The 25552-nt window shown below is 40.1% G+C and overlaps 2 protein-coding genes across 6 annotated transcripts in view; both read right to left on the reverse strand.

The window, feature by feature from the left end:
- The window catches only part of LOC113139733 (leucine-rich repeat-containing protein 24), a 41160-nt gene extending 40845 nt beyond the window's left edge, over window positions 1–315 (reverse strand). Inside the window, exon 1 of the mRNA XM_026323195.1 lies at window positions 186–315. Within this exon, the coding sequence (XP_026178980.1) occupies window positions 186–209 (24 nt within the window). The 5' untranslated portion in view covers window positions 210–315. The remainder of the gene's footprint in view (window positions 1–185) is intronic.
- lonp1 (lon peptidase 1, mitochondrial) lies at window positions 1–25552 on the reverse strand. Of its 5 annotated transcripts, none has more exons than XM_026323191.1 (21): window positions 25528–25552; window positions 23899–23987; window positions 23438–23557; window positions 23135–23300; window positions 18159–18272; window positions 17943–18004; window positions 16372–16501; window positions 9908–9991; window positions 9750–9818; window positions 7299–7450; window positions 6536–6674; window positions 6274–6452; window positions 5886–5973; window positions 3989–4111; window positions 3783–3899; window positions 3487–3627; window positions 3063–3228; window positions 2885–2971; window positions 2625–2752; window positions 2240–2404; window positions 1–710 (listed from the first exon to the last, which is right to left on the reverse strand). In XM_026323191.1, the coding sequence occupies exons 1-21, from the start codon at window positions 25528–25530 to the stop codon at window positions 555–557; spliced, it is 2478 nt and encodes an 825-aa protein (XP_026178976.1). In that variant the 5' UTR covers window positions 25531–25552; the 3' UTR covers window positions 1–554. The 5 variants fall into 5 exon arrangements, with proteins under 5 accessions (XP_026178976.1, XP_026178973.1, XP_026178979.1 ...); XM_026323188.1 differs by lacking the exon at window positions 25528–25552 and adding an exon at window positions 24473–25293; XM_026323194.1 differs by lacking the exon at window positions 25528–25552 and adding an exon at window positions 24313–24464.

Here is a 25552-nt window from a genome sequence, read left to right on the forward strand (position 1 = left end):
CCAAGCTAAATTATGTTTAATTTCAACACTATCACATCACATTTTTTCAAAATAATATAAGAAATATATGACAATTCACCCACAGCCCTGTAAAATATGAGCTGTGGATAAAGAAGCTGCCTGACAGCAGTCACCATCTAACTTCTGTTCAATGGTCCAGGTCAGCATTAATCATTAACTTTTACCGTCACTTTTTTGTTCATGTCCATCGTTGCCACAATTCAGGTTTCAGGTCAGTGATGCTGTCCTCTACCATGTGACGGACCTCATACATTGGAGCGTTGTGCGGTGGCTAAAATAGAATTAGATGTGAAGGATCATCCAGTCAGCTTTCCCTCTTGGTAATTTTAGAATACATAAGGTAGTGCCATTCTCCACAGTAGGATGTTCAGAGTCCAAAGTGCATATTTAAAGTCAAAAAGTAACAGGATTGTACAAAGTACAACCAGTATGAAAGTGTTGGTGTGATAATATACAGGTTTGGTTTCTGAAATACCATGGAAAGAAGGCCTGGGCCATCTTGACTTGGTTTTAAGGCTATAGTTGAACACAGCTTATGACTGGTTCTGTGGGAACACAATGGGGTAGATTTGGCTGTAGTGATCCACAAAGTGAACCTCCAGACCCTGAGTGATATAATCTGGCAGGTCAGAGTAGTCCTTCCTGTTCTCAGCTGGTAGGATGATGCAGGTTACTCCAGCACGACGGGCCTGACAGATAGGACAATTATGTTAGTATTCTGAAGAAAGTACACAAATTAAATTAATATTCGTTAAAAATTACTTCTATAAAAGCATGTTGCTGTTAAACAACTGCTGATCACATTGTCAGTAAACTACATCACTCAATTCACAAAACAGAGCCTGGAAGTAGCCTTTGCAGGGCACAGTGTGCTCAGGTCTCTCCCACCTGGGGGCCTCATTTATAAACACTGCATACGCATGAATAAGGGCTTCAAAGGGGTGTAGATCATGTTGTGACCTATAAAAAACAAACTTGACAGGAGGATGTGTGCACCTGTATGTAAACTCTGACCCATGTGTATGTACACAGTGGAGACGGAATTTGGTGACATGGATGGTAAGGTGGTGAACTGAAGTCAGCGTGTAATTTTACGATGGTAACCGTGACCACTCTATGGAGGCACCATTGAGCATACTATGTTCATTTCATGTCAAGGTACATTAAAACTAAATAATAATCTAATTTTAATTTAAAAATTTGATTGAAAATATTTTTTGTTATTCTTTTCAGACTGGAAAAGCCTATGAAACAGCATTATTTTATTGGGTTGTCAAACATACAGGACAAAGACAGCTATATTGATTTCTGTGTAGAGCATCTGGATGGACAGATCTTTTGCTTCTTTGTTGAAAGCCAAATTCCACGGTCCAAGGGATCTTATCAGTGCTGTAGGAGTTAATGTTGATTTGGTCATACTTGTTAGGGCTAGGTCTTGAACATGAACACCACAAAACAGTACTGTGATTGATGGATGCTTTTAACAGCAGTTTTGTATGCTCCCATGCAACTTCAGCTTCGAGCTTAATGGTAGCAGGTTTGGCTGCTACTGCTGCAGTTTTGGAGCGGACTTTGTCTTGCTGTATACTTTGTAGGTACTGTTACCTTTTCAAATTGTGGAAAAGCTTTATTGTTTCCCATCTCTGTCAGTCCAGGTCAAAGCAGATGTCACTCTATTCATCCAACTTTAAAAATGAGTGCTGTATAACTTTTCTTATTCACAGTTTCACTGTAGATAATTTTTCCATTTGAATGCATGTATGTTTTCCTTGTTTTGTCGCTAGTTAAGTGTCAGCTACGTAACTCTGTTGCTGTGGTCTAATATGATGATTGTGTAGCAAGTTACACAGATGTAAAAACAAATATTTATCAACAGCTATTTACACATAAGTTTATTATCGTTAGAGATGGTACTACTTTGTTGCTTCAAAATTTTCCCAGAAACACATAAAATTTAGATATTACAGAAATAACAACTCCCCTTTTTCAGCTCCTTATTACCCTATCTTTAATTCTACAGTGCTCACCTCAGTTATCAGCCCTTACCAACTTACATCATGGTTTGTCGCTAGGATAAACCTGCAGTCATTAGTGAATGACTGCAGCAACTTGTGATGCATGATTGAGATACATTGAAAAAATAAGGTATTTCGGGGATGAAAAAGCTGAGACATTTCTTTGTTTGAGACCCTGGTTTGACTGTGTGTCTTGTACTTACAGCGATAGTTTTCTCTTTGATTCCTCCCACTGGCAATATTTTGCCAGTCAGTGACACCTCACCAGTCATTGCTACATTCTGACGCACTGGTCGGTTTGTTGCAAGGGACAACAGTGCTGTGACAATGGTGCAGCCAGCACTTGGTCCATCCTTAGGAGTTGCCCCCTAGAAACAAGTGACCAACAGAATGAGCATTGTTGGCAGCCAGTAATTCTTTTGATACTTTCACATGGGTTTTCAAATTTACACATAATGGAAATTCAGTTCTGAAAATGTTACACAAATAAAATCTACTTAGTAATTATTAAGGAACAGTTAAAATGAATAAAAAGAATCAATTAGTTCTGTAGGTCATTTATCTCGAGTTTTGTATCACCATGGTTACCTCAGGGACATGCAGGTGCAGGTGGGAGTTGACAAGAAACTGATTTTGCGGTTCCTGGCCCATCAGGAAGGCTCTAGCAAAGGTTGAGGCAATCTTTGCACTTTCTTTCATAATATCACCCAGCTGACCTGTACAGGATCACCAGTACCTTTAGCAGGGTCTCTATTCAGCATCTGGTCAAGATATCACACTGGTGCTTGGCATTGTTTGATTAATCTCCACCTTGCATACTGACTCAGACTGTGATCTTCTTTACTGACCTGTAACCTCCAGTGACCCCTCTCCTTTAGGGTCTGCTCCTCCAACGGGACGGCGTAGTGAAGTCTCAATGAACATTGTTGATCCTCCTAGCAAAGCACAAAATGTAGACGGTCTTTCAGTGCATTAACATTTTGGTTGGTCTGTGCGTGAACATGTCTGCATGTGTGGTTTTCTCACCCAGTGCAGTCCATGCCAACCCCATAACCACTCCTGGTGGGGTGACATCGTACATGCGATCCACTGTAAAAACAGGTTTACCCACATACTCTTGCAGGTTGTCAGGCGTAACAGTCACGGTGGTTTGCTTACCACTGACAATACGGTACGCCACTTTACGGAAAACCTGGCAGACATGAAAAATCCATTTTAAAAAAACTGATGGGAGTACTGCTTGGAGACAGAATGACAGAATGTCACTTTCTGGTGTGATTGTGCAGATAAATTTCTTCCATCATACAAACTTAATGGTTTTCAAATGAATAGAAGTTTCTTTAACACTTTAACTTTGTTCTGCTGATTAGATCCCAAACTCTTGTTCTAAGTAGCCTTGTATGTTAGCTCTTGTTTACTAATAACAGAGCAAAGCTTTAAAGCATTTTACCTTTTCCACTTGTTTCTGCAGGTTCCTGACTCCAGATTCCCTGCAGTACTGCCTTATGAGCACACTGAGGGCGTCAGATGAGATGGAGGCTTTCACCTCTGTCAGACCGCAGAGAGAGCGAAGCTGAGGGACCAGGTAACGCTAGAGAGAAATGAAAATTAAAGACATGATGTACTAGAAAGGTATATTTAAAAATAATTCTAAGTGATAACACAAAATTAAAAATTATATACTGTATTTATGTTTAAATTAAAATGTATTTATTTTCACTAAGCAGAGGTAGAATTTGGTGTTACCTCAGCGATAGCCAGCTTCTCTTGGGCCACATATCCAGACACATTAATCATCTCCATCCTGTCTCTCAGGGGCTCTGGGATAGTGTCAACCACATTGGCCGTGCAGATAAACAAAACCTTTATTTGGGCAGAAAGAAATGGGAAGATCTTACCTATAACAGCATTTATGTGTTTCACTAGAACAGTGGAACAGCACAGAGCCTTACTTTTGACAGGTCTACAGGGACATCCAGGTAGTGGTCAAGGAAGTTGGCATTCTGTTCAGGATCCAAAAGCTCCAGCAGTGCAGAGGATGGATCACCCTGGTAACCACGACCCATTTTATCCACCTGGTAATAACAGGTTTGAGAAAGACACATTAGAATTAGCTCTGAGTGACAACATAACACCATAATAACAAGCTTCAGATTACTCTCCATAGTTGGAGATGGTCCTCTGAAGCGTCATCACTTTGACCAACATTATATCTGATCCATTGTTAATATAAAAATATTGATTACAGCTTCTGCAAAACTGCTGTAAAACTCTTAAAGTAAGTACTGTATAACAGGAGTTTGCTTTGTTAAATGTAAGCTTTTATCCAAGTGTAGCGGGTCAGTATACAAAGAAGTCAAAGAATCCAAATATAATGTTTTGACTAAGAAAAGCTTGAAAACATTACTGAAATAATGAAGTGATTGTGACATTTCCAGCAAGGAACATTCATGGTTCCCAGATGAGGGATTCTTTTGACTTTGGCAATCTTCTGACTTGTCCTGTAGCGCCAGCATCAGGCCAAAGTTTTCACTCAGCCTCTTATTCTCAGCATCTACTACGAGATGGATTGCCACCAAATTCAGTACAGTTATTTATTCCCAAATTATGTATTCTACTAATTTTGCTGACCCCTGACCTTCATATGTTTGCCAGTTTTGCACTTTACCGAACTATCCATATTTTGGTTTATGACCAAATGTCTATAAACTGTCCTATCAGCTTTAGTTATATTTTCTGTTAATAATAAGGAAATGTTAAAATGCTAACACGCTAATAAAGTCAACATGGTAACATTGAGGTTAGCAACTTTCTTCTGCAAGGAAGACATGACAAGACAGAAGAATTACAGCTTTCAAAGAAGACAATACATTATCACATACACAAATAAACAAACCCAAAAATGAGTAGCAATCTAATAAGACAGAAACGGCAATCTAAAAAAATCTCATAAAAAGTAAAATGAGGTGAAACCCAACGTAATCAGGAATTACCACAATTTACAACTGCACCTTTTAACAAAGTGTAATGAAAGCTGTGTTAGCTCTGTTAGTAGAGCATGAGAGTCTTAATCTCAGTTTTGTGGGTTTGAGCCTAGCATTGGGCACAAACTACACTACTGCTGGTCCAAAGCACAGATGAAAAAAGAGGGCTACCAAGCCAACTCCATAAAAAAAAAAAAAAAAGCATTGCTACAAAAACACAACTATGTCATCCCCTGCCACTAAGTGTAAGTCAGCAGAACTACTTCTGCTTTAACTACTGTTGAGAGGTGAAAAAACATAATCATAAATATAGCCACAAGCGGCGATGAACGGCCCTCGCCCCGAGCGAACCTTACACTGCAGATGGAGTGAGTGGTGGTAAAATCTAAGATGATTTTCTATTGGGAGCATAATTTGATAGGGTAAATTGGTCTATCGAAATACACTACCCTTGTAATATTAAGTAAATGAAGTATCAAAACATGCTCCCCAAATTCTTACAATTCAGATGGAGTGAGTGTTAGTAAAATATAATTAATTGCTGTTGTTCTTTTTCAATCGCTATTCTTCTTCTACTTGTTTTATTGGCGGGTGCCGTTTCAGTGAGTTCTGTAGATGTTACAGCTAATGCTCTGTATACTGCCACGTGCTTTAACAGAAGCGAATGTAGCAAACATATCAATTACACCCAGTGGGATTTTTTATTATAGAAAGATTAAAAATAGAGGGCAAATATGGGAAAATATTTAAACGGAATGATAGCGGGATAGAAAGGGTTGACATATCAGTTAATGTTAATCTGACATGGATTTCTATCTTACTCAAGTGACACGATTACAGATTAGGATTACATCATAAAACTGACCTCATCTATTAGCACCAGAGGGTTCTCTGTCTTGGTTTTCTTTAGGCACTGGATAATTTTCCCTGGCATTGCTCCAACATATGTCCTCCTGAAAACACGAACAAAAAATGCATTTTAGAAATCATTTCTCTGTGGATTGATTCCAGACCCTCATGTCCCTCTGCAGAATAAGTAAAGATAAGTAAAGATAATAGATGGATGGATGTCAGAATCAACCACAACAATCTCCCACGAAATATCCTATTATCAACAGTTGGAGGTGCAGTGAATTGATATTAGCTGTCCTTAGCTTCTACCACACCTGCCCAAGACTCATTCTGCAAATAGCACTGACGATGTCAACTATCATAATGTGCCTCACTAATAATGGCAGGATAGGCTTGCAAACCTGTGCCCTTTAATCTCAGCCACATCAGTCATGCCTCCCACGCTGAACCTGAAGTACTGTCTGTTGAGTGCTCTGGCTATGGAGCGCGCAATGGAAGTCTTTCCTACACCTGGAGGACCATAGAAGCACAGGATCTTCCCCTGAGTGGAGCCACGCAGCTGGCTCACTGCTATGAATTCCTGCACAAACAAAAAAATGAAGTTCATTTTTTTTTCAAGAAAAGGCTCCAGTTATTGACAGGTAGATATGCACATTTGCTGACCAATATACGTTTCTTAACATCATCCATTCCATAATGGTCTTCTTCCAGAACCTCTTTGGCTCTCTCCAGTGATAAATTCTCCTCACTGTTGGTACCCCATGGCATGCTGGTCAGCCAGTCCAGGTAGTTACGTGTTACACTGAAATACACAGCGGTTTATTTGTTGTGTTTGTTGCTGTTTAAAATAGAACAGAAATGTCCATTTATCAACAGAACTATCCGTGTATACATAAAATAGTGCTACATAAATTGTCAATTATTACTAATTACTATTATTAGAGTTTCTACTTGGATTTTTTCCCAAAACACACTGTATGTATGGCTTGAGTTCTAGTTTATTATTTATTTAGTTTAGTGCCTTCCTCAAACAAAACCCCACTATGCTTAATAATGGCCAACAACTGCACAAGGTATCTAATCAAGTACAGGTAGGTCAATTATCCAGAATTTAACTTCACCAGGTTTAATGGGAATGGGAACATCGTCTTAGTTTCTCCTAAGGGGCTAGAGAAAATCTCATGAAGTATCCAAAATATAAAGGATTCATTTTTGGTGGCAGCATGAGTGTCAAATTGTGGTACATTACAATCAGATTCTTTGCATACTCTAGGTGGAAATAAGTGAGCCTAAATATAGAACTAAAAGGAAAATGCCAGGGTGTTATCATGAAATTAGGAAACAGTTCCTAGAATTCATGATCAAGTAACGTCATTATAGAAAGGCCCTCACAAACTAGTGTAACAAAAAAATAGATAAGACCAACTTGAACTCTGACGAGTGGTTGTCCAGAAGTCCTAGTTTGTTGAGTTCTTCACTGATAACGTCCATTATGTGCTGAGGGACAGCCCTGTCTTTGAGTCTCTCTCTAAACTTCTCCTCAATTGCTTCTTTGTCCTCTTTTTCCAGACCCAGTTCCTGAAAACAGCGACACACACAATGTTTTCATGGGTCCAAGTTTATAGAGGCCCTGGAGTGTTTTTGCTACCTGTGCAAAAACAACTATACTTAGTATAGTACATTTCCCAAGTATACTAAATTGATATTAGCTGTCCTTAGCCTCTACCACACCTGCCCAAGACTCATTCTGCAAATAGCACGGACGATGTCAACTATCATAATGTGCCTCACTAATAATGGCAGGATAGGCTTGCAAAACCTGTGCCCTTTAATCTCAGCCACTTCAGTCATGCCTCCCACGCTGAACCTGAAGTACTGTCTGTTGAGTGCTCTGGCTATGGAGAGCGCAATGGAAGTCTAAGTATACTAATATCAATGTAATGTACTATTTCAAGGTTTGTTACAATTGGCTCAGTTTTTAGTTTCTAAAAGTATATTTTAGGTGTAAGTGTGTAGTGCCTGTACACTTTGAACTCAATTCACATCTTTTATATATATATTTCTTTAGGTATAAAACTGTTAAACTAATTTATCTCAAAAATGTATAACTATAGTGTGGCAAGTACTGAGCTTGACAGGAAGCTATGGCAACTTTGGGCTTTTAACAGCTTCCTTTTTTCCCCAAGAAGGCCATAGAAAGCTCAGTGTAATCAGAAAAACAACTCCCCTACAACAGCAGTTACACTTAGGGTACAGGTAAAAATAAGTGGACAAGATTAATTAAATACAAGACAAGATAAAATAAAGTACACTGCTACAAACGCGGAAACTAAAAGGAACATAATCAAACAATGTGAACCCAACACAGTGGTATGCTGTGTAGTATACTGTAATTGAACTTCGAGGCACAAGTAAGACTTTTACCAAATTGATAAGAATGGGACAAAAGGGCAGTCACAGGTCATATCACAAGTCCAGTGTTGGAATGATTTATGTATTAGCACTGATTTATGTTTTAGCAGACTTGCTCCTTTTGATACTAATGGTTCAGTTCCACCCATGTACTATTTACTTTAAGCTATGCAAGCTGAAACTACACAACAAATACTTAAATGTTATTACGACTGCAGCTATCGATTATGTTTGGAGTTGAGTATTCTACAGAATACTTCAGCAATTACTTGAGTAATCAGATAAAATTGGACTTTTGCATTTTAAAAAAATAACACTATAGTGTAATGCATGACAGAAATGACAGGTTATCTTGAAATAACGTTACCTTGTGTTGGCTCCACGGGGTGAGCCGGTCTGATTCACAACCAGATGCTTTCTGTTCAGATGTTGAAGCACTGACAAAGTACTGTTGTGGTTCTCCACTTCTACTTTACAATACACGTATTGCACCATGTTGTCATCTTTTTTAAGTTTGAAATGATCCCAAACTTTGGACATTTTCTGCCTTTTATGGACAGTTTCGCCATAACGCCAACTTTTGGTACAGTGATTACGGTCCATGTGGAACAATAATCCCTAGGCAGAGCAGGTCAGATAATGCAAATGATAGTAATTAAACAAATTCTTGAGGCAAAGAATTTGCTTTGAGGATTTTTTGTAATCGAATTCTTCTATTTCCTTGAGGATTCGCTGTAGCCCTAAATGTTATATATAAGGCAAGAGTGCTTAATTATACTAAGTATAGCTCAATTTAAAAATTATATATAAGTATAGACCAAATACACTTAAACACTTTTGCATTCTTATCAATTTAAGCCAAGTATACTTTAGTACAGTAAACCCCTGAAATTCACGGGTGTTACGTTCCTAGAGCACCCGCAAATTGTGAAAAACTGCAAATTTTGGATGTGGTTTATAGTTTAAACCCTAAATATGCCACCAAATATGCTCCTAAAACATTTCATCATTTCAAACTCATCTTAATATGTTATTAGTAAATAAATTAGTGACCTAAATTATGAAATTATATTGTTCTTAATAATTTAGTGCTAAAATGCATGAAAATTGTCTACTGCCACCAAAAAAAGCCCTAAAAAATTACAGAGGATATTTATATATATTATCCGCGAAATTACATGGGTTTCTGCAAACAATTATTAGTTAGGTTCTAAGGAAGAAAATCAGCTAACGACTGAGGCCGCAAACTCTGAACCGCAACTTCACAGGGGTATGCTGTATAACTACAAGTACAGGCCAAATATACTTAAATAAAATCTTCAGTATATCTTTGATAAGGACATACAAAGTGAACTGAAAGTATACTATTTTAACTTTAAGAAGTATACACATACCACACTGGATTAAATTTTTTTTTGTGAAGTGACACCACAGATGGACTGACACCGCAGTCAGTCTATTCTACCTTTTTAATAATCTTGAGTTGTTCCTGTAGCAAGTACTTCCTGTGAGTCTGTTTGATCTTCTCTTCTACCTGTGAGCAAAGGAGCAAACACATCAGTGATTAAGCGTGATGAAACACTGGGTGGTAAAGTTTATGCATGTCTGGTGAAGAACTCTGACCTCTCGGCCCAGCCGCTGCTGCAGTTTACTCAGCTCATACTCCTTTTTAAGCAAAGACAGAGCCTTGTAGAGGCGCTTCGGAATCTGCAAAAACACAGCAGCAGGTACAGTGAGGTAAAAAATTATTTCTTCCCCTACTGATTTTGTACATTTTCCCACTGACAAAGAAATGATCAGTCTGTAATTTTAATCGTAGGTTTATTTGAACAGTGAGAGACAGAATAACAAAGAAATTCAGAAAAATGCATTTCAAAAAAAAGTTATAAATTGATTGCAATCAGCAAGATTTCTGGCTCCCAGGTAATACAGGTTATACAGGTAGCGAGCTGAGATTAGGAGCACTCTCTTAAAGGGACTGCTCCTAATCTTAGTTTGTTACCTGTATAAAAGACATGTCTACGGAAGCAATCAATCAGATTCCAAACTCTCCACCATGGCCAAGAGCTGTCCAAGGATGTCAGGGACAAGATTGTAGACCTACACAAGGCTGGAATGGGCTACAAGGACACTGCAAAGCAGCTTGGTGAGAAAGTGACAACAGTTGGTGTTATTATTCACAAATAGAAACACAAAATAACTGTCAATCTCCCTTGGTCTGGGGCTCCATGCAAGATCTCATCTCATGGAGTTTCAATGATCATGAGAATGATGAAGATTGGTAACGCACTACGGCGTGAAGGACTGAAATCCTGCAGCACCAGAAAGGTCCCCCTGCTCAAAAAAGCACATGTAAAGGCCCGTCTGAAGTTTGCCAGTGAACATCTGAATGATTCAGAGAATTGGGTGAAAGTGTTGTGTTGAGATGAGACCAAAATCGAACTTAGCATCAACTCAACTCGCCGTGTTTGGAGGAGGAGGAATGCTGCTTATGACACCAAAAACACCATCCCCACCGTCAAACATGGAGGTGGAAGCATGCTTTGGGGGTGTTTTTCTGTTAAGGGGACAGAACAACTGCACCGCATCAAAGGGACGATGGACAGAGCCATGTACTGTCAAATTTAGGAGTGTGGACCTCCTTCCCTCAGCCAGAGCATTAATAATAGGCCGTGGATGGGTATTCCAGCATGACAATGACCTAAAACACATGGCCAAGGCAACAAAGGAGTGACTCAAGAAGAAGCAAATAATTTAATTTAATTTAATTAATTTTACGTCGTGTCGTCATCCGCGGAGGTTGAAAACGTAATGAGCCTGTTTGATAATGTAAGGAGTAGAAAGTACAGATATTTATGTTTAAATGTAGGGAGTTAAAGTAAAAACTCATCAGAAAAATAAATACTCAAGTAAAGTACGGATACCTGAAAAATCTACTTAATTACAATAACGAAGTATTTGTACTTTGTTACTTTCCACCACTGGTGGTTAATGGGTGAAATACTTATTTAATTTTATTTTTGAACATTCACATTTTTTTGTTGTTATTCTGTCTCTCACCGTTCAAATAAACCTACCATTAAAATCATAGACTGATCATTTCTTTGTCAGTGGGCAAATGTACAAAATCAGCAGGGGATGAAAATTTTTTCCCCTCACTGTATTAAATGCCCATGTACTTTGAACTCAATTCACATGCTATTGCTTTAATGAAATATTCAAAAGATATAAACATATATACTGAAAAGCTTAAGGAAGCAGCAGTGTGCTGCTTCCCACCTCTCATCGGAGGTGAATGTTAACCAGAAGTGAAGTCAAGCATTTGAGTTGTTATCTTTTAAATCTTTTCTCTTGAAACCATACATACTGTCTATGATTCTAAATGGGAAAATGCTTTTTTCTGGCCTGTGTGCATCATATGATGAGCACAGAAGTTGTAGTAACATGGTTAACCCACTATGCCAAAAAAAAAATGCTTTGCTTTACTCACACACACACTATTCTGAACTGATTTGTTGTGAGATGGATTTGCTGCCTTTTTGTATTTGCTTTCTGTGTATTGCAAAAGTAGGTGAAATACATTGATTTCCATGAAGAAAAATTAATGGAAGTGTTTGAGCCAAGCAAATGAATAAATTAAGAAGCTCATGTGCTTAACTAATGTCATGTGTTTCTATTTTAAATTAAATCTACACCACAATTAAGTGTTCAGAAAGTGAACTTTCTGTTGAGACGGAGTATACATTTTCTGACGTGTTTCTGAATTGTTGCAGTTTAAGGACATAAAGGATGAGGACAAACTAATTTGCAAATATGATGAGGACAGTCTAATAGACAGTAATTCATTTAGATTTGATACATTGTTTATTATGTTTCGGCAGTTTCCGTTCTCACAACTGATAGTAGGAAAATGTCAGCTTAGTCTCTAGCTCAGTTTGTCACACAAACAGGCACTATTACATTCATTTTCCTACCACCAAATAACAGAGATGCAGCAGGCCTAAAGAAGGCTTATTGAGAACCAGGAATTTTACCAAGAATAAAAAGACTATATGAACAATCAGATAAAACAAGGTTATGCAGCCAAGGTTCCAGAAGCACAGCTAGCTTGTCAGGATGGAAGTGTGTGGTAGATCCCATCATGGTGTATACCACCCGCAGAAAAAGACACTAAATGTAGTGTTCTACTGTACTTCTACCTAAAAAGGAAGTTCTCTAAACCAAGAGCTTCTTCAAGGACTTTACAAATCCTCTCATAGGAGTATTTACAACATTCAGGCAGGACTACATTGCAATGAGGGCAGACACAGATGCAATTGCAACCAAGTAAATGATGTGACACAGCAAGTAGCAGAATACAAAATAGCGATGCATCTTTTTGGTGGTACTTCATCTGCCAGCTGTGCCAACTTTGCTTTGAGGAGGACTGCTGAAGACAACATCATAGTACAGAAACAGCACTGTTGAAAGTTACCAACGATCTTCTCTTAGCCTCAGATAATGGACTTGTTTCAATACTTGTCCTCCTAGACCTTAGTGCAGCATTCGACACCATTGACCACAACATCTTATTACAGAGACTGGAGCATGTGATTGGTATCAGAGGAACAGCGTTAAAGTGGTTCCAATCCTATTTATCGGACAGATTCCAGTTTGTTCATGTCCATGATGAACCTTCCACACGAACAAAAGTTAGTTATGGAGTTCCACAAGGCTCCGTGCTAGGACCGATTCTGTTCACCCTGTACATGCTTCCTTTAGGATATGTCATTAGGAAGCACTCTATTAATTACCACTGCTATGTAGATGACACTGTTATATCTATCTATTAAACCTGTTAACACAAACCAGTTAACCAGACTTCAAGCCTGTCTAACTGACATAAAGGCCTGGATGACCAGTAACTTTTTACTTTTAAACTCGGAGAAAACAGAAGTCATATTTGGGCCAAAAAATCTCAGAAATAACTGTTCTCAAATTATAGCTACTCTAAATGGCATAACCCTGGCCTCTAGCACTACTGTAAAAAACCTTGGAGTTATTTTTGACCAGGACGTGTCCTTTAACTCACACATAAAACAAATCTCTAGAACTGCATTCTTTCACCTGCGCAACATTTCCAAAATTAGGAACATCCTGTCTCAAAATGATGCAGAAAAACTAGTCCATGCATTTGTTACCTCAAGGCTAGATTACTGTAACTCATTACTATCTGGATGTCCCAATATCTCCATAAAAAGCCTCCAATTAATCCAGAATGCCGCAGCCAGAGTCCTGACAGGAACTAGCAAGAGAGATCATATTTCTCCTATATTGGCTTCTCTTCATTGGATCCCTGTAAAATATAGAATAGAATTTAAAATCCTTCTTCTCACATACAAATCCCTTCATAATCAAGCTCCTTCATACCTTAAAGACCTCATAGTACCATATTATCCCAATAGACCACTTTGCTCTCAGAGTGCAGGTCTACTTGTGGTTCCCAGAGTTTCCAAAAGCAGAATGGGAGGCAGAGCCTTTAGTTATCAAGCTCCTCTCCTATGGAACCAGCTCCCAGCCTGGGTTCAGGAGGCAGACACTCTCTATACTTTTAAGGCTAGACTTAAAACCTTCCTCTTTGACAAAGCATATAGTTAGGGCTGGCTTCAGGCAACCCTGAACCATCCCTTAGTTATGCTGCTATCGGCCTAGAGGACCATCGGTGCACTGAGCTCCCCTACCCTAACCCCCCCCTTCCCTTCCCTTCCCTTCCCTTCCCCTCTCTTCCCCTCTCTTCCCCTCTCTTCCCCTCTCTTCCCCTCTCTTCTCTCCTCCCACCTCATGTATATTCCACCATTGAATGTTACTAACCTTGTGCTCTCTCTCTCCCCTAGTTTGTGCTCTCTCCCTCTCTCTCTGTTCTCTCTGTACCTTCTGCAGGTGTCCCTGGTCCTGGAGCTGTATATCGCTGATGTGCAGTTACTGGTCCCACCAACCTGCAGTGTCTATTTGTTGTTTATTGTTGCTGTTCTATTCTCTCTGCTCTATCCACTCACCCCAACCGGTCGAGGCAGATGGCCGCCCAAACTGAGCCCGGTTCTGCTGGAGGTTTTTTCTTCCGTTAAAGGGAGATTTTCCTCTCCACTGTCGTCAAGTGCTTGCTCATAAGGGAATTGTTGGGTTTTTAGTTTTAGTTTTTGTAAAGTGCCTTGAGATGATTTGTATTGTGATTTGGCGCTATACAAATAAAATTGAATTGAATTGAATTGAACTGCATCATCACCCGAAGCTGTTGACACAGTTCTCAGGAATTTTTAAATTGACTGTTTAAAGTCATAAAGTAATGACAGATGCTATCACTGTGAGCAGAGATCTTACATCCTTGCGTGCCTCAGGTGGCTTCCATCTTACTAAATCGACAAGCAACAGCAGGACTTTCTTAAAGGTTGTTTCAGAACGTGAGGGAGCCAAAGAAGTTAGAAACCTAGAAATAGCCAAAGAAGCTCTCCCTGTTGAAAGAGAACCAAGTGTACTCTGGTGGGTTGAGACAGATTGCTTCAAATTCAGAGTTAATGTCAGCAGAAAGGCAAACACAAGGAGAGGAGTTTTGTCAGTTATGAACTCCATATATGACCTGTTGGAATTCTTGGCTCCAGTGGTGCTCCCAGTAAGATCTTGCTCCAGCAGATGTGTAAGGTCAATCTTACATGGGACGAGAAAATCCCTGACAAGCTTGCACAGCATTGAAACATGTGAATGGCCCAGCTGCCTCAGCTTTGCAGCTTTCAAGTACCATTCCCTCTGCCCAGTTGCATCACTTCTCAGATGCTAGTGAGAGAGGGTATGGAATGGTGTCATTTCCACGATTGTGGTCAGGTGTATTGTGCTTTCATGACAGGAAAGGTGAGGGTAGCAAATCACTATGCTGTGCATGGAATTGACTGCAGCTGTAGTAGCTGTTAATATAGACAAAATGTTGTAGCATGGATTGTGACCTGTCCAGGGTATGCCCCTGCCTTTCGCTCAAAGAGAGCTGGGATGGCCTCCAGCAGATCCCTGTGACCCTGTGAATAGGAATGAGTGGGTATAGATAATGAATGAATGTTATGGAAGAAGCTCCAGCTTGACTGCATTTTTTTTTGACAGATAGCACCACAGTACTGAAATGTATGGCAAATGAGGCACTGTGTGTAAACCTTTGTGGCCAACAGAATACCTATCATGAAAGAAGCAATTAGACCTAGAGGGAGCCAAAGAATTAGAACAAGCAAAGGAGCGTAGAGACACTATCACAAAGAAAATTTACTACTCTTGCATAAAAGACATTATTACATAAAAGAATTAGAAGCAGCAACTTGCCCTGCAGCAGCCAGAAGGAAAGCAAGATATGGCATCGAACGCACTCCAGCCCTGCAGCTAAAGACTTCGTGGAACGCCTACATCTCTCTTGGAAACCTGCCGGCTGGACTGTAATAAAAAACTAGATGGTTTAATTCATTAAAACATCTAGTTTCTATTTTAAATTTTCCCTCTGTGTCCCCTACCATCCTGCATTGCTCATTAATTGACTGGTTGATCCGCCATCAAAGAATGTGGTGCCCTGAAATTATGAAGATGGTCTATGAAATTAATTATTCATAAGCTTGACATAATAAGCTTACTCCGGGTACTCCGTTTTCCTCCCACAGTCCAAAAACATGTATGTCAGGTTATTTGGTGACTCTAAATTGCCCTTAGGAGTGAATGTGAGTGGTTGCTCGTCTCTATGTGGCCCTGTGATGGACCGGTGACCTATCCATAACAGGATTAAAAAGATAAGATTAAAGGACTGTAGACCACGGATCGGAATACATTTTTGATCATGAAATGTATAACCATAACCATGCAGAGATTGAGCAGGTAGTGGACTGAGCGTGTTACATTTGGAACTGTATGTTTAGCCAAAATAAAATCTTGTTCAAGTGTTATCCACGGCAAGTACTCTTCGGATTTACATCATGATATATTGTGTGTCAAAAGATCCTTCTATCCTGAGTGGACTTCAAAATAGTTTTTATGGTGAATGTCAACTACATACATATAAGGCAGTCCTGAAGAGAACTACTTACACTGGTCTCCTCCAGGACATCCTGCAGTTCATGTGACTCTGCTCCTGTCAGAGCTGCTCCCATGTCGCTGAGGTAGATAGGATTATCAACTACTCTCTGACCAGCTTGCATCATCTGAAGGACACTCTCTCTGATGTGCCCGCAGACACAAACAAACAAACACACAGACATCAATGAGCAAATTTCAGAAGACATAAAAAAAACAGTCACAGTTAAAACAAAAAAAAAAATGAGTACAACTGACAGTAGTCCCACCTTGAATCAATAATTTAATCCTTTCTACAGCCACCATGGTGAAATATATATGCTCATTAGCCTCACGTAAGACTGCAGCTAGACTACATGTCAGAAATGGTGGCAAAGTCTAAAGCTGCTCTTCCATTTTTTCCTTCCATTCCTCCCCTGTGCTCTGCATAGAGTTGAAAAAGGGGGGGCATATTCATAAACATTCTTAGCACAAAGAATAGCCCCTAGTGACAAAATTTTAAGAAAATTCTTAGCACTGTGGGTATGTTCCGTTAATTTCGCTTAAAATTTAAACATATTTTAGTAAAGATCAAAACGTATTCCTAAAGCACCTTAAGCCTCAAAAGAGCTACCAGTGTGGAAAACTGTTAGGGATAGGGACTTTTAAGAGGCTTAGGAGTTTGTTAAGCAGAGCTGAAAATGCCAGAAAGAGGGAAAAGAAATGTGCTTGAAACTCTGAATGACAGTGAGTGAATCAAATGTTACAAATTAGAATGTGCAGAAATAACGTTTGCGGGTGATCTTATTAGAGATGCACTTATCTATTATTGACCACTTTTATTACTTACTACGTATTACTCTCAGTACAACACTATATGAATTTCCCTTCAGAGATTAATAAGTTTATTTCATTGGGAACTATGAAAAGCAGGGGTATTTTTCTCTAACAGATTAGGCTTGTGTGTGTGATTAAGGTGAAATATACACAAATAGGACTGTTTTTTAAGGAAAGGGTTATAATATATCAGTCTTCACAAGGATACATCATACCTAGCAACAGGGTCAGCCCTGTCTCCTCACTGAGACAAGTGTTTTTGTCTTTTTGCTCAGAGTTGCTCTAAGATTGGTCCTAAATCACTCTTTAGTTAAGACTCCTGGCTAAACGTTTTTAAGCGAAGAATCTTTATGAACCATTTCCAAGTCACTGATGTTATGTAACATATCTTTTTCAGTTTGTCATTGCCAGTTTGTGTACAATCGCTCATCTTTACAATTGTGTTTTAGCCCAATAGGTGGCCCTATAAGTGACTGTAGACATGAGAGCAGACCCAAATGCAAAACACATACATGAGTCAAATATTTCTCATTGATTTTTGTTCATAAGGGATTTGTTGGGTTTTTTGTTTTTTGTAAAGTGCCTTGAGATTGTATTGTGATTTGGCACTATACAAATAAAATTGATTTGAAATGAATTATTGACTTTAATGCAGGCCTGCAAGTTAAGTGAGACCTGCAACTGGCATAATGTAATTAAGAAACAAAACAAATATAGAATGATTCACAGACTATAACAAATGACCAACTAAATAACTGTAAGAACAGACCTGTAGAGAGGGTTGAGTGCAATGATGTCCCTGATGGTCTTCACTATCTCTGATGTCAGTGCCTGCAGGACAGACAAGTCATATTTTAGTTTACCAGTATTTCTTCTAAGACCATTTGCTTTTATGACATCTGCCACAAAATCAGAATCATAATGAAATCATAATATTAATGACCAGTCTTACCACTTCAGATAGGGTACATTATGTGCTTTATACCTTGACCTCTTCCGTGACAGTAAACTGTTCATGTTGAACATTGGCCACTTCAACCATCAGAATGTTGGAGGAAGGCAAAGTTTGAAGCTCTGGACCCAGGTCTGCTTCTGAAATCTGACCAGTAAAGACAGTGACACCCAGTTATTAATATAAGCTACAAATACATCTACCATCACCACTGATGATCTAATGCTGATAGTTGTAAGAACAACATAAAATGGAGAGGGATAGAAGAAAATGTAAGCAAGACAAATATACTAAGGGGAAAAACGAAAAATACTATAGGTGGACTGGACAAAGAGATGTGGAATAGAAGAACAGGGAGTGAGCAGCGGCAACTGGAAGTAAGAATAAAGTGTCAGGAAACACCCATGAGGGGACAGAAATGATAAAGCACAAACAGGAACAAGCACAGAGGTGAGCTGTGCTCATAGTACTATGGATCAGCTGGACAGCTGTGCCGTCATGTTCCACAAAGGGTTTATGATATAACAGCATGTAAAGTTCTTATCACTAGGGTGATATATATATATATATTGGCTTCTCTTCATTGGCTCCCTGTAAAATATAGAATAGAATTTAAAATCCTTCTTCTCACATACAAATCCCTTCATAATCAAGCTCCTTCATACCTTAAAGACCTCATAGTACCATATTATCCCAATAGACCACTTCGCTCTCAGAGTGCAGGCCTACTTGTGGTTCCCAGAGTTCTCAAAAGCAGAATGGGAGGCAGAGCCTTTAGCTATCAAGCTCCTCTCCTGTGGAACCAGCTCTCAGCCTGGGTTCAGGAGGCAGACACTCTCTATACTTTTAAGGCTAGACTTAAAACCTTCCTCTTTGACAAAGCATATAGTTAGGGCTGGCTTCAGGCAACCCTGAACCATCCCTTAGTTAGTTATGCTGCTATAGGCCTAGACTGCCCGAGGACCATCGGTGCACTGAGCTCCCCTACCCCCCACCCCCTTCTCTCCCACCTCATGTATATTCCACCATTGAATGTTACTAACCTTGTGCTCTCTCTCTCCCCTAGTTTGTGCTCTCTCCCTCCCTCTCTCTCTCTCTCTCTCTGTACCTTCTGCAGGTGTCCCTGGTCCTGGAGCTGTTTATCGCTGATGTGCAGTTACTGGCCCCACCAACTTGCAGTGTCTATTTGTTGTTTATTGTTGCTGTTCTTTTCTCTCTGCTCTATCCACTCACCCCAACCGGTCGAGGCAGATGGCCGCCCAAACTGAGCCCGGTTCTGCTGGAGGTTTTTTTCTTCCGTTAAAGGGAGTTTTTTCCTCTCCACTGTCGCCAAGTGCTTGCTCATAAGGGAATTGTTGGGTTTTTAGTTTTAGTTTTTGTAAAGTGCCTTGAGATGATTTGTATTGTGATTTGGCGCTATACAAATAAAATTGAATTGAATTGAATAGGGTCAACAACAATAGCCAGATTGAGTGAACTGAGGGAAGTGAAAGAAACTGAAGAAGAAAGCAAGTGAGCAGTACACAAACCCAACAGTAACCTGATCTTTTTAACTGCTAGAAAAACTGCTGGTAATGATATTTGCATACTTACAGTATGACTGAATCAGAAACACAAATACAAATACCATGAAAAAAAAAAGCAGCTAAAATATGCCATGGGGCTGGAGGCCCTCAAAATGGTGATTCATTCTTTCTGGCATTTTTTGTTACATTTCTTAAATTTCTCTTTTCATTCTGATGGCAAAGAATTAATTAAAAGCACTGTGCTGGTGAGAGATAACATAAAGATAACAATTTGTAATCTGTGGCAGCCGCAGAGCTGAAAATAGCCTGACCAATTTTTCTGTCTAGAACAATACTTTTTTCTGAAAGCTGTAATTTTAGTCAATGTATAATATAAGCCCAGCGCTAACATTACATTAGTTCAGTGGCAGACAGACACATATACAGCGGGTACGGAAAGTATTCAGACCCTTTCCTAAGAGCACAGTGGCCTCCATAATCCTCAAATGGAAAAAGTTTGGGACGACCAGAACTCTTCCTAGACCTGGCCGTCCAGCCAAACTGAGCAATAGTGGGAGAAGAGCCTTGGTGAGAGAGGTAAAGAAGAACCCAAAGATCACTGTGGCTGAGCTCCAGAGATGCAGTAGGGAGATGGGAGAAAGTTCCACAAAGTCAACTATCACTGCAGCCCTCCACCAGTCGGGGCTTTATGGCAGAGGGGCCCGATGGAAGCCTCTCCTCAGTGCAAGACACATGAAAGCCCGCAGAGAATTTGCCAAAAACCACATGAAGGACTCCCAGACTATGAGAAATAAGATTCTCTGGTCTGATGAGACCAAGATTGAACTTTTTGGCGTTAATTCTAAGCGGTGTGTGTGGAGAAAACCAGGCACTGCTCATCACCTGCCCAATACAATCCCTACAGTGAAACATGGTGAGCATGGGAGCATCATGTTGTGGGGGTGTTTTTCAGCTGCAGGGACAGGACGACTGGTTGCAATTGAAGGAAAGATGAATGCGGCCAAGTACAGAGATATCCTGCACTCTATTAATTACCACTGCTATGCGGATGACACTCAGTTATATCTATCTATTAAACCTGTTAACACAAACCAGTTAACCAGACTTCAAGCCTGTCTAACTGACATAAAGGCTTGGATGACCAGTAACTTTTTACTTTTAAACTCGGAGAAAACAGAAGTCATTATATTTGGGCCTAAAAATCTCAGAAATAACTTTTCTAAAATTATAGCTACTCTAGATGGCATAGCCCTGGCCTCCAGCACTACTGTAAAAAACCTTGGAGTTATTTTTGACCAGGACATGTCCTTTAACTCACACATAAAACAAATTTCTAGAACTGCATTCTTTCACCTGCGCAACATTTCCAAAATTAGGAACATCCTGTCTCAAAATGATGCAGAAAAACTAGTCCATGCATTTGTTTCCTCAAGGCTAGATTACTGTAACTCATTACTATCTGGATGTCCTAATATCTTAATAAAAAGCCTCCAATTAATCCAGAATGCCGCAGCCAGAGTCCTGACAGGAACTAGCAAGAGAGATCATATTTCTCCTATATTGGCTTCTCTTCATTGGCTCCCTGTAAAATATAGAATAGAATTTAAAATCCTTCTTCTCACATACAAATCCCTTCATAATCAAGCTCCTTCATACCTTAAAGACCTCATAGTACCATATTATCCTAATAGACCACTTCGCTCTCAGAGTGCAGGCCTACTTGTGGTTCCCAGAGTTCTCAAAAGCAGAATGGGAGGCAGAGCCTTTAGCTATCAAGCTCCTCTCCTGTGGAACCAGCTCTCAGCCTGGGTTCAGGAGGCAGACACTCTCTGTACTTTTAAGGCTAGACTTAAAACCTTCCTCTTTGACAAAGCATATAGTTAGGGCTGGCTTCAGGCAACCCTGAACCATCCCTTAGTTAGTTATGCTGCTTATAGGCCTAGACTGCCCGAGGACCATCGGTGCACTGAGCTCCGCTCCCCTACCCTACCCCCCCCCCCCCTTCTCTCCCACCTCATGTATATTCCACCATTGAATGTTACTAACCTTGTGCTCTCTCTCCCCTAGTTTGTGCTCTCTCCCTCCCTCTCTCTCTCTCTCTGTACCTTCTGCAGGTGTCCCTGGTCCTGGAGCTGTTTATCGCTGATGTGCAGTTACTGGCCCCACCAACTTGCAGTGTCTATTTGTTGTTTATTGTTGCTGTTCTTTTCTCTCTGCTCTATCCACTCACCCCAACCGGTCGAGGCAGATGGCCGCCCAAACTAAGCCCGGTTCTGCTGGAGGTTTTTTTCTTCCGTTAAAGGGAGTTTTTTCCTCTCCACTGTCGCCAAGTGCTTGCTCATAAGGGAATTGTTGGGTTTTTAGTTTTAGTTTTTGTAAAGTGCCTTGAGATGATTTGTATTGTGATTTGGCGCTATACAAATAAAATTGAATTGAATTGAATTGAATTGAATATCCTGGAAGAAAACCTCTTCCAGAGTGCTCAGGACCTCAGACTTGGCCAAAGGTTCATCTTTCAACAGGACAATGACCCTAAGCATACAGCTAAAATATCAAAGGAGTGGCTTCGGAACAACTCTGTGACCGTTCTTGACTGGACCAGCCAGAGCCCTGACCTAAACCCAATTGAGCATCTCTGGAGAGACCTGAAAATGGCTGTCCACCAACGTTCACCATCCAACCTGACAGAACTGGAGAGGATCTGCAAGGAAGAATGGCAGAGGATCCCCAAATCCAGCTGTGAAAAACTTGTTGCATCATTCCCAAGAAGACTCATGGCTGTACTAGCTCAAAAGAGTGCTTTCTACTCAATACTGAGCACAGGGTCTGAATACTTATGACCATGTGATATTTTGGTATTTCTTTTTTAATAAATTTGCAAAAATTTCTACATTTCTGTTTTTTTTCTGTCAAGATGGGGTGCTGAGTGTACATTAATGAGAAATAAAATTAACTTTTGATTTTCGCAAATGGCTGCAATGACACAAAGAGTGAAAAATTTAAAGGGGTCTGAATACTTTCCGTACCCACTGTACATACACTGAGAACTTAATATTCACATAGACTACTTGTTGGTCATTACAAAACACAAATATTTGGCAATCTAAATAATTTTCCTCTCAGATGAACATAGCGGCCAAATCCAAAACTAGTCGGCTACCTGTTAGATCAGCACATATTACCAGCCTGTTGGTTTGCATTTACAGAGTGGCCATGGATGGAGTCAAATTCCAAGCCTGAATTAATGTCAAAACAATGGCATTACATCTGAATGAGAAATGAGAAATGCTGTGTTTTCTCTCCTCATTAGTCAGGCAGCGTGCATTGATATGTTCTGACGAAGTGGTTTTGGTGAGAAATCCAAACCAAGGAGTGTGATTTCTTCAGTTGCCTACTTTCTACAGTGTACTTCCTCTTGCTGGTTTTTCCAGGATCACCGTTTGTCTGAGCACTGCTTAAGAGCTCCTGGGTCATGTTACACACCTTGTCCTCTGTCTGCTCCGTCAAAGAACTTGGTTGGTCCTTATGACTGAATTTAGCTTTGCGTCTAGGTGGAGGCTTGGACTGAGATTCTGACTCAGACTCTGACCAGACAGTGGAAGTCGTGACCTCCTTAGGCTCAGCCTCCAGCTGTCTTGTGATTTGGATCCTGATAGACCAGAATACAAAAATTATACAAATCAGAGGCCTGCAACAGTTGCAGGCAACAGTGGGATCTGTAAAGCTAGACATTTTTATTCCAACCAACCACTGTGCATTTTACCCATCACCAATAGTGTTTCTAACCTGCGGTGCCCCATGACAATCATCCTCAGCTTGTCTCCCAGATCCTGCATCTCATGAATCTGAACAAACGACCCTATAGAGTAGATGGAGTCTAAAGACTCCACCACATCTGACTCATTACTGCAAAAGACAGGGACATTCATTAGTACACAAACAGGCATGGACAGGAAACAGGATATCAAGTTCCTATAGTACTGCAGTGATTGTGCTACTAAAGACCAACTAATCTCAGTGACAAATACATTCTTCACTAGAAAGCTTTGACTGTGAACACCAATAAATGTTGACTAAACATTACATTAAAGGTTATCAGCTATCCCATTAAAATGAAGTTTTGCAATCAGGTAAAAGCCTGTGACTATGAGATGAGTGAAGAGCATTTAATCACACAGAGAAAGAAAGCTTGCCTTGACAGGCTCTACCTACCTGATTTTAACAGAGAAGTATTTTACCAGACTTACTTATCATCTTTCTTCAGGAAGACTCCAGCATATGGCTGAGCCAGACGAACCTTCCTCCTCAACAGCTCCATCAATGCTTCGTTCTTTACCTGTAAGGAAGCCAAACATATCAAACACACACCCCTGAGCTGAGACAACCATAATGACATCTCAGATCACACCAAGCTGAACCAGAGCAACAGAGATACAACTATTTTTATTTTAATGTCTTTAACCAGTGAAATGCCTGCTTAGCTTTATACAGTTCTATTGACCAAGGTGTTTGAGTTTTTATCCGTTTTAAGTTATATTGTGGCACTTCAGGGCTTGTTTTCCTGCATGTTGAACAAGCAAAATTGGGACAGTATAAAATCATATCCCGAAATTCAGACAAACCACATCAATTTTTTCCATGGCAAGGCCAGGCAGTCTTACTTTGAGGAGCAGTCTAATCCTCTAAACCTGTGTAGATTCAGTCTCTACATCCCAGAGTTTTGAAGAGTTTCCGAAGAGTATGAATGGCACTGCTCAGAGATTGCATCATCACTGCATCTTTAAAATCTGCAAAAGTAACGTTAGGTTACAACATTCTTGCCTCTATGATCTTGATGAAGCGGGGGAACACTGGGTTCCTGCTCACAGCGATTAATGGCACATTGGGAAACACCTCCGGAACCATCATGGGAGTGAGAGCCGTTATCTGAGATCCGTTGTACGGCGCTCCCCCATCTCCTGCAGACTCTTCCCCCCCAGAGCCTGCCGTATCCCCGCCGTCCTCCCCAGGGAAATCGGCACCGCTGGATCGATTCCCGAACGTCCTGTCTTGAAGCTTGTATGGTCGATAGGTCGGGGTTAACAGTTCGGTTTGGCCGTGGAAAACGGCTACGACCCGCATCCACCGGTGATGTCTGGCTGTCACCCGGTAGCTAGCTGTTATTCTTGTTTTGAGGGCAGTGTCTGAGAACCAGCCGGTGTTGATGTGGTAGAACCGAGGATGCTTCAGTCGGTTCAGGACTGATGTGTCGGTCAATATGGAGCGGTTAGGCCAGTTTAGTTTTACATGAGCCGCATTTCTGTGCAGCTGTCTCGCTGCACTGAGTATCTTCACGCAGACAGCCATGTTGATCTGGAGCTTTCTACAGCATGTGATCGACTTTCTTCCGTCAATGTTTAATGACGTAATAGTCCTTGCATAACCTTTTAAAGCAAATGTTGCTTTTTGCTTCAATTTCAGTGGTTTTTCTATAGAAAACGTCCCATTCATGGTATCAAATCTATTTGTTTCATTATAATGGGTATTTAGGCTACAAACTATTCCATAACATATTTAAAAAGAACTATATAAAGATCGTTCCAGAAAGCAGCTCTTCTAATCAGTTAACATCAGAGGTGGCAAAAGTACTCACATTCTATACTTAAGTAGAAGTACAGATACTTGTGTGAAAAAAGACTGTGGTAAAAGTAGAAGTACTGACTCAACTCCTTTACTCCAGTAAAAGTAATAAAGTACTGGGTCTGAAATGTACTTAAGTAAAAAAAGTAAAAAATTTTTTTTTTTTTTTTTTTTTTGCTGTTAGTGAAACACAATATAATTCTTCTTTTATGAACAACCTGCACAGTGCTGGTACAGGGAACAAACAATGCATTCACCATGAATCATTCTTGAAGCCGACAA

The sequence above is a fragment of the Mastacembelus armatus genome, chromosome 4, assembly GCF_900324485.2.
Source record: "Mastacembelus armatus chromosome 4, fMasArm1.2, whole genome shotgun sequence".
NCBI classification, from domain to species: Eukaryota; Metazoa; Chordata; class Actinopteri; order Synbranchiformes; family Mastacembelidae; genus Mastacembelus; species Mastacembelus armatus.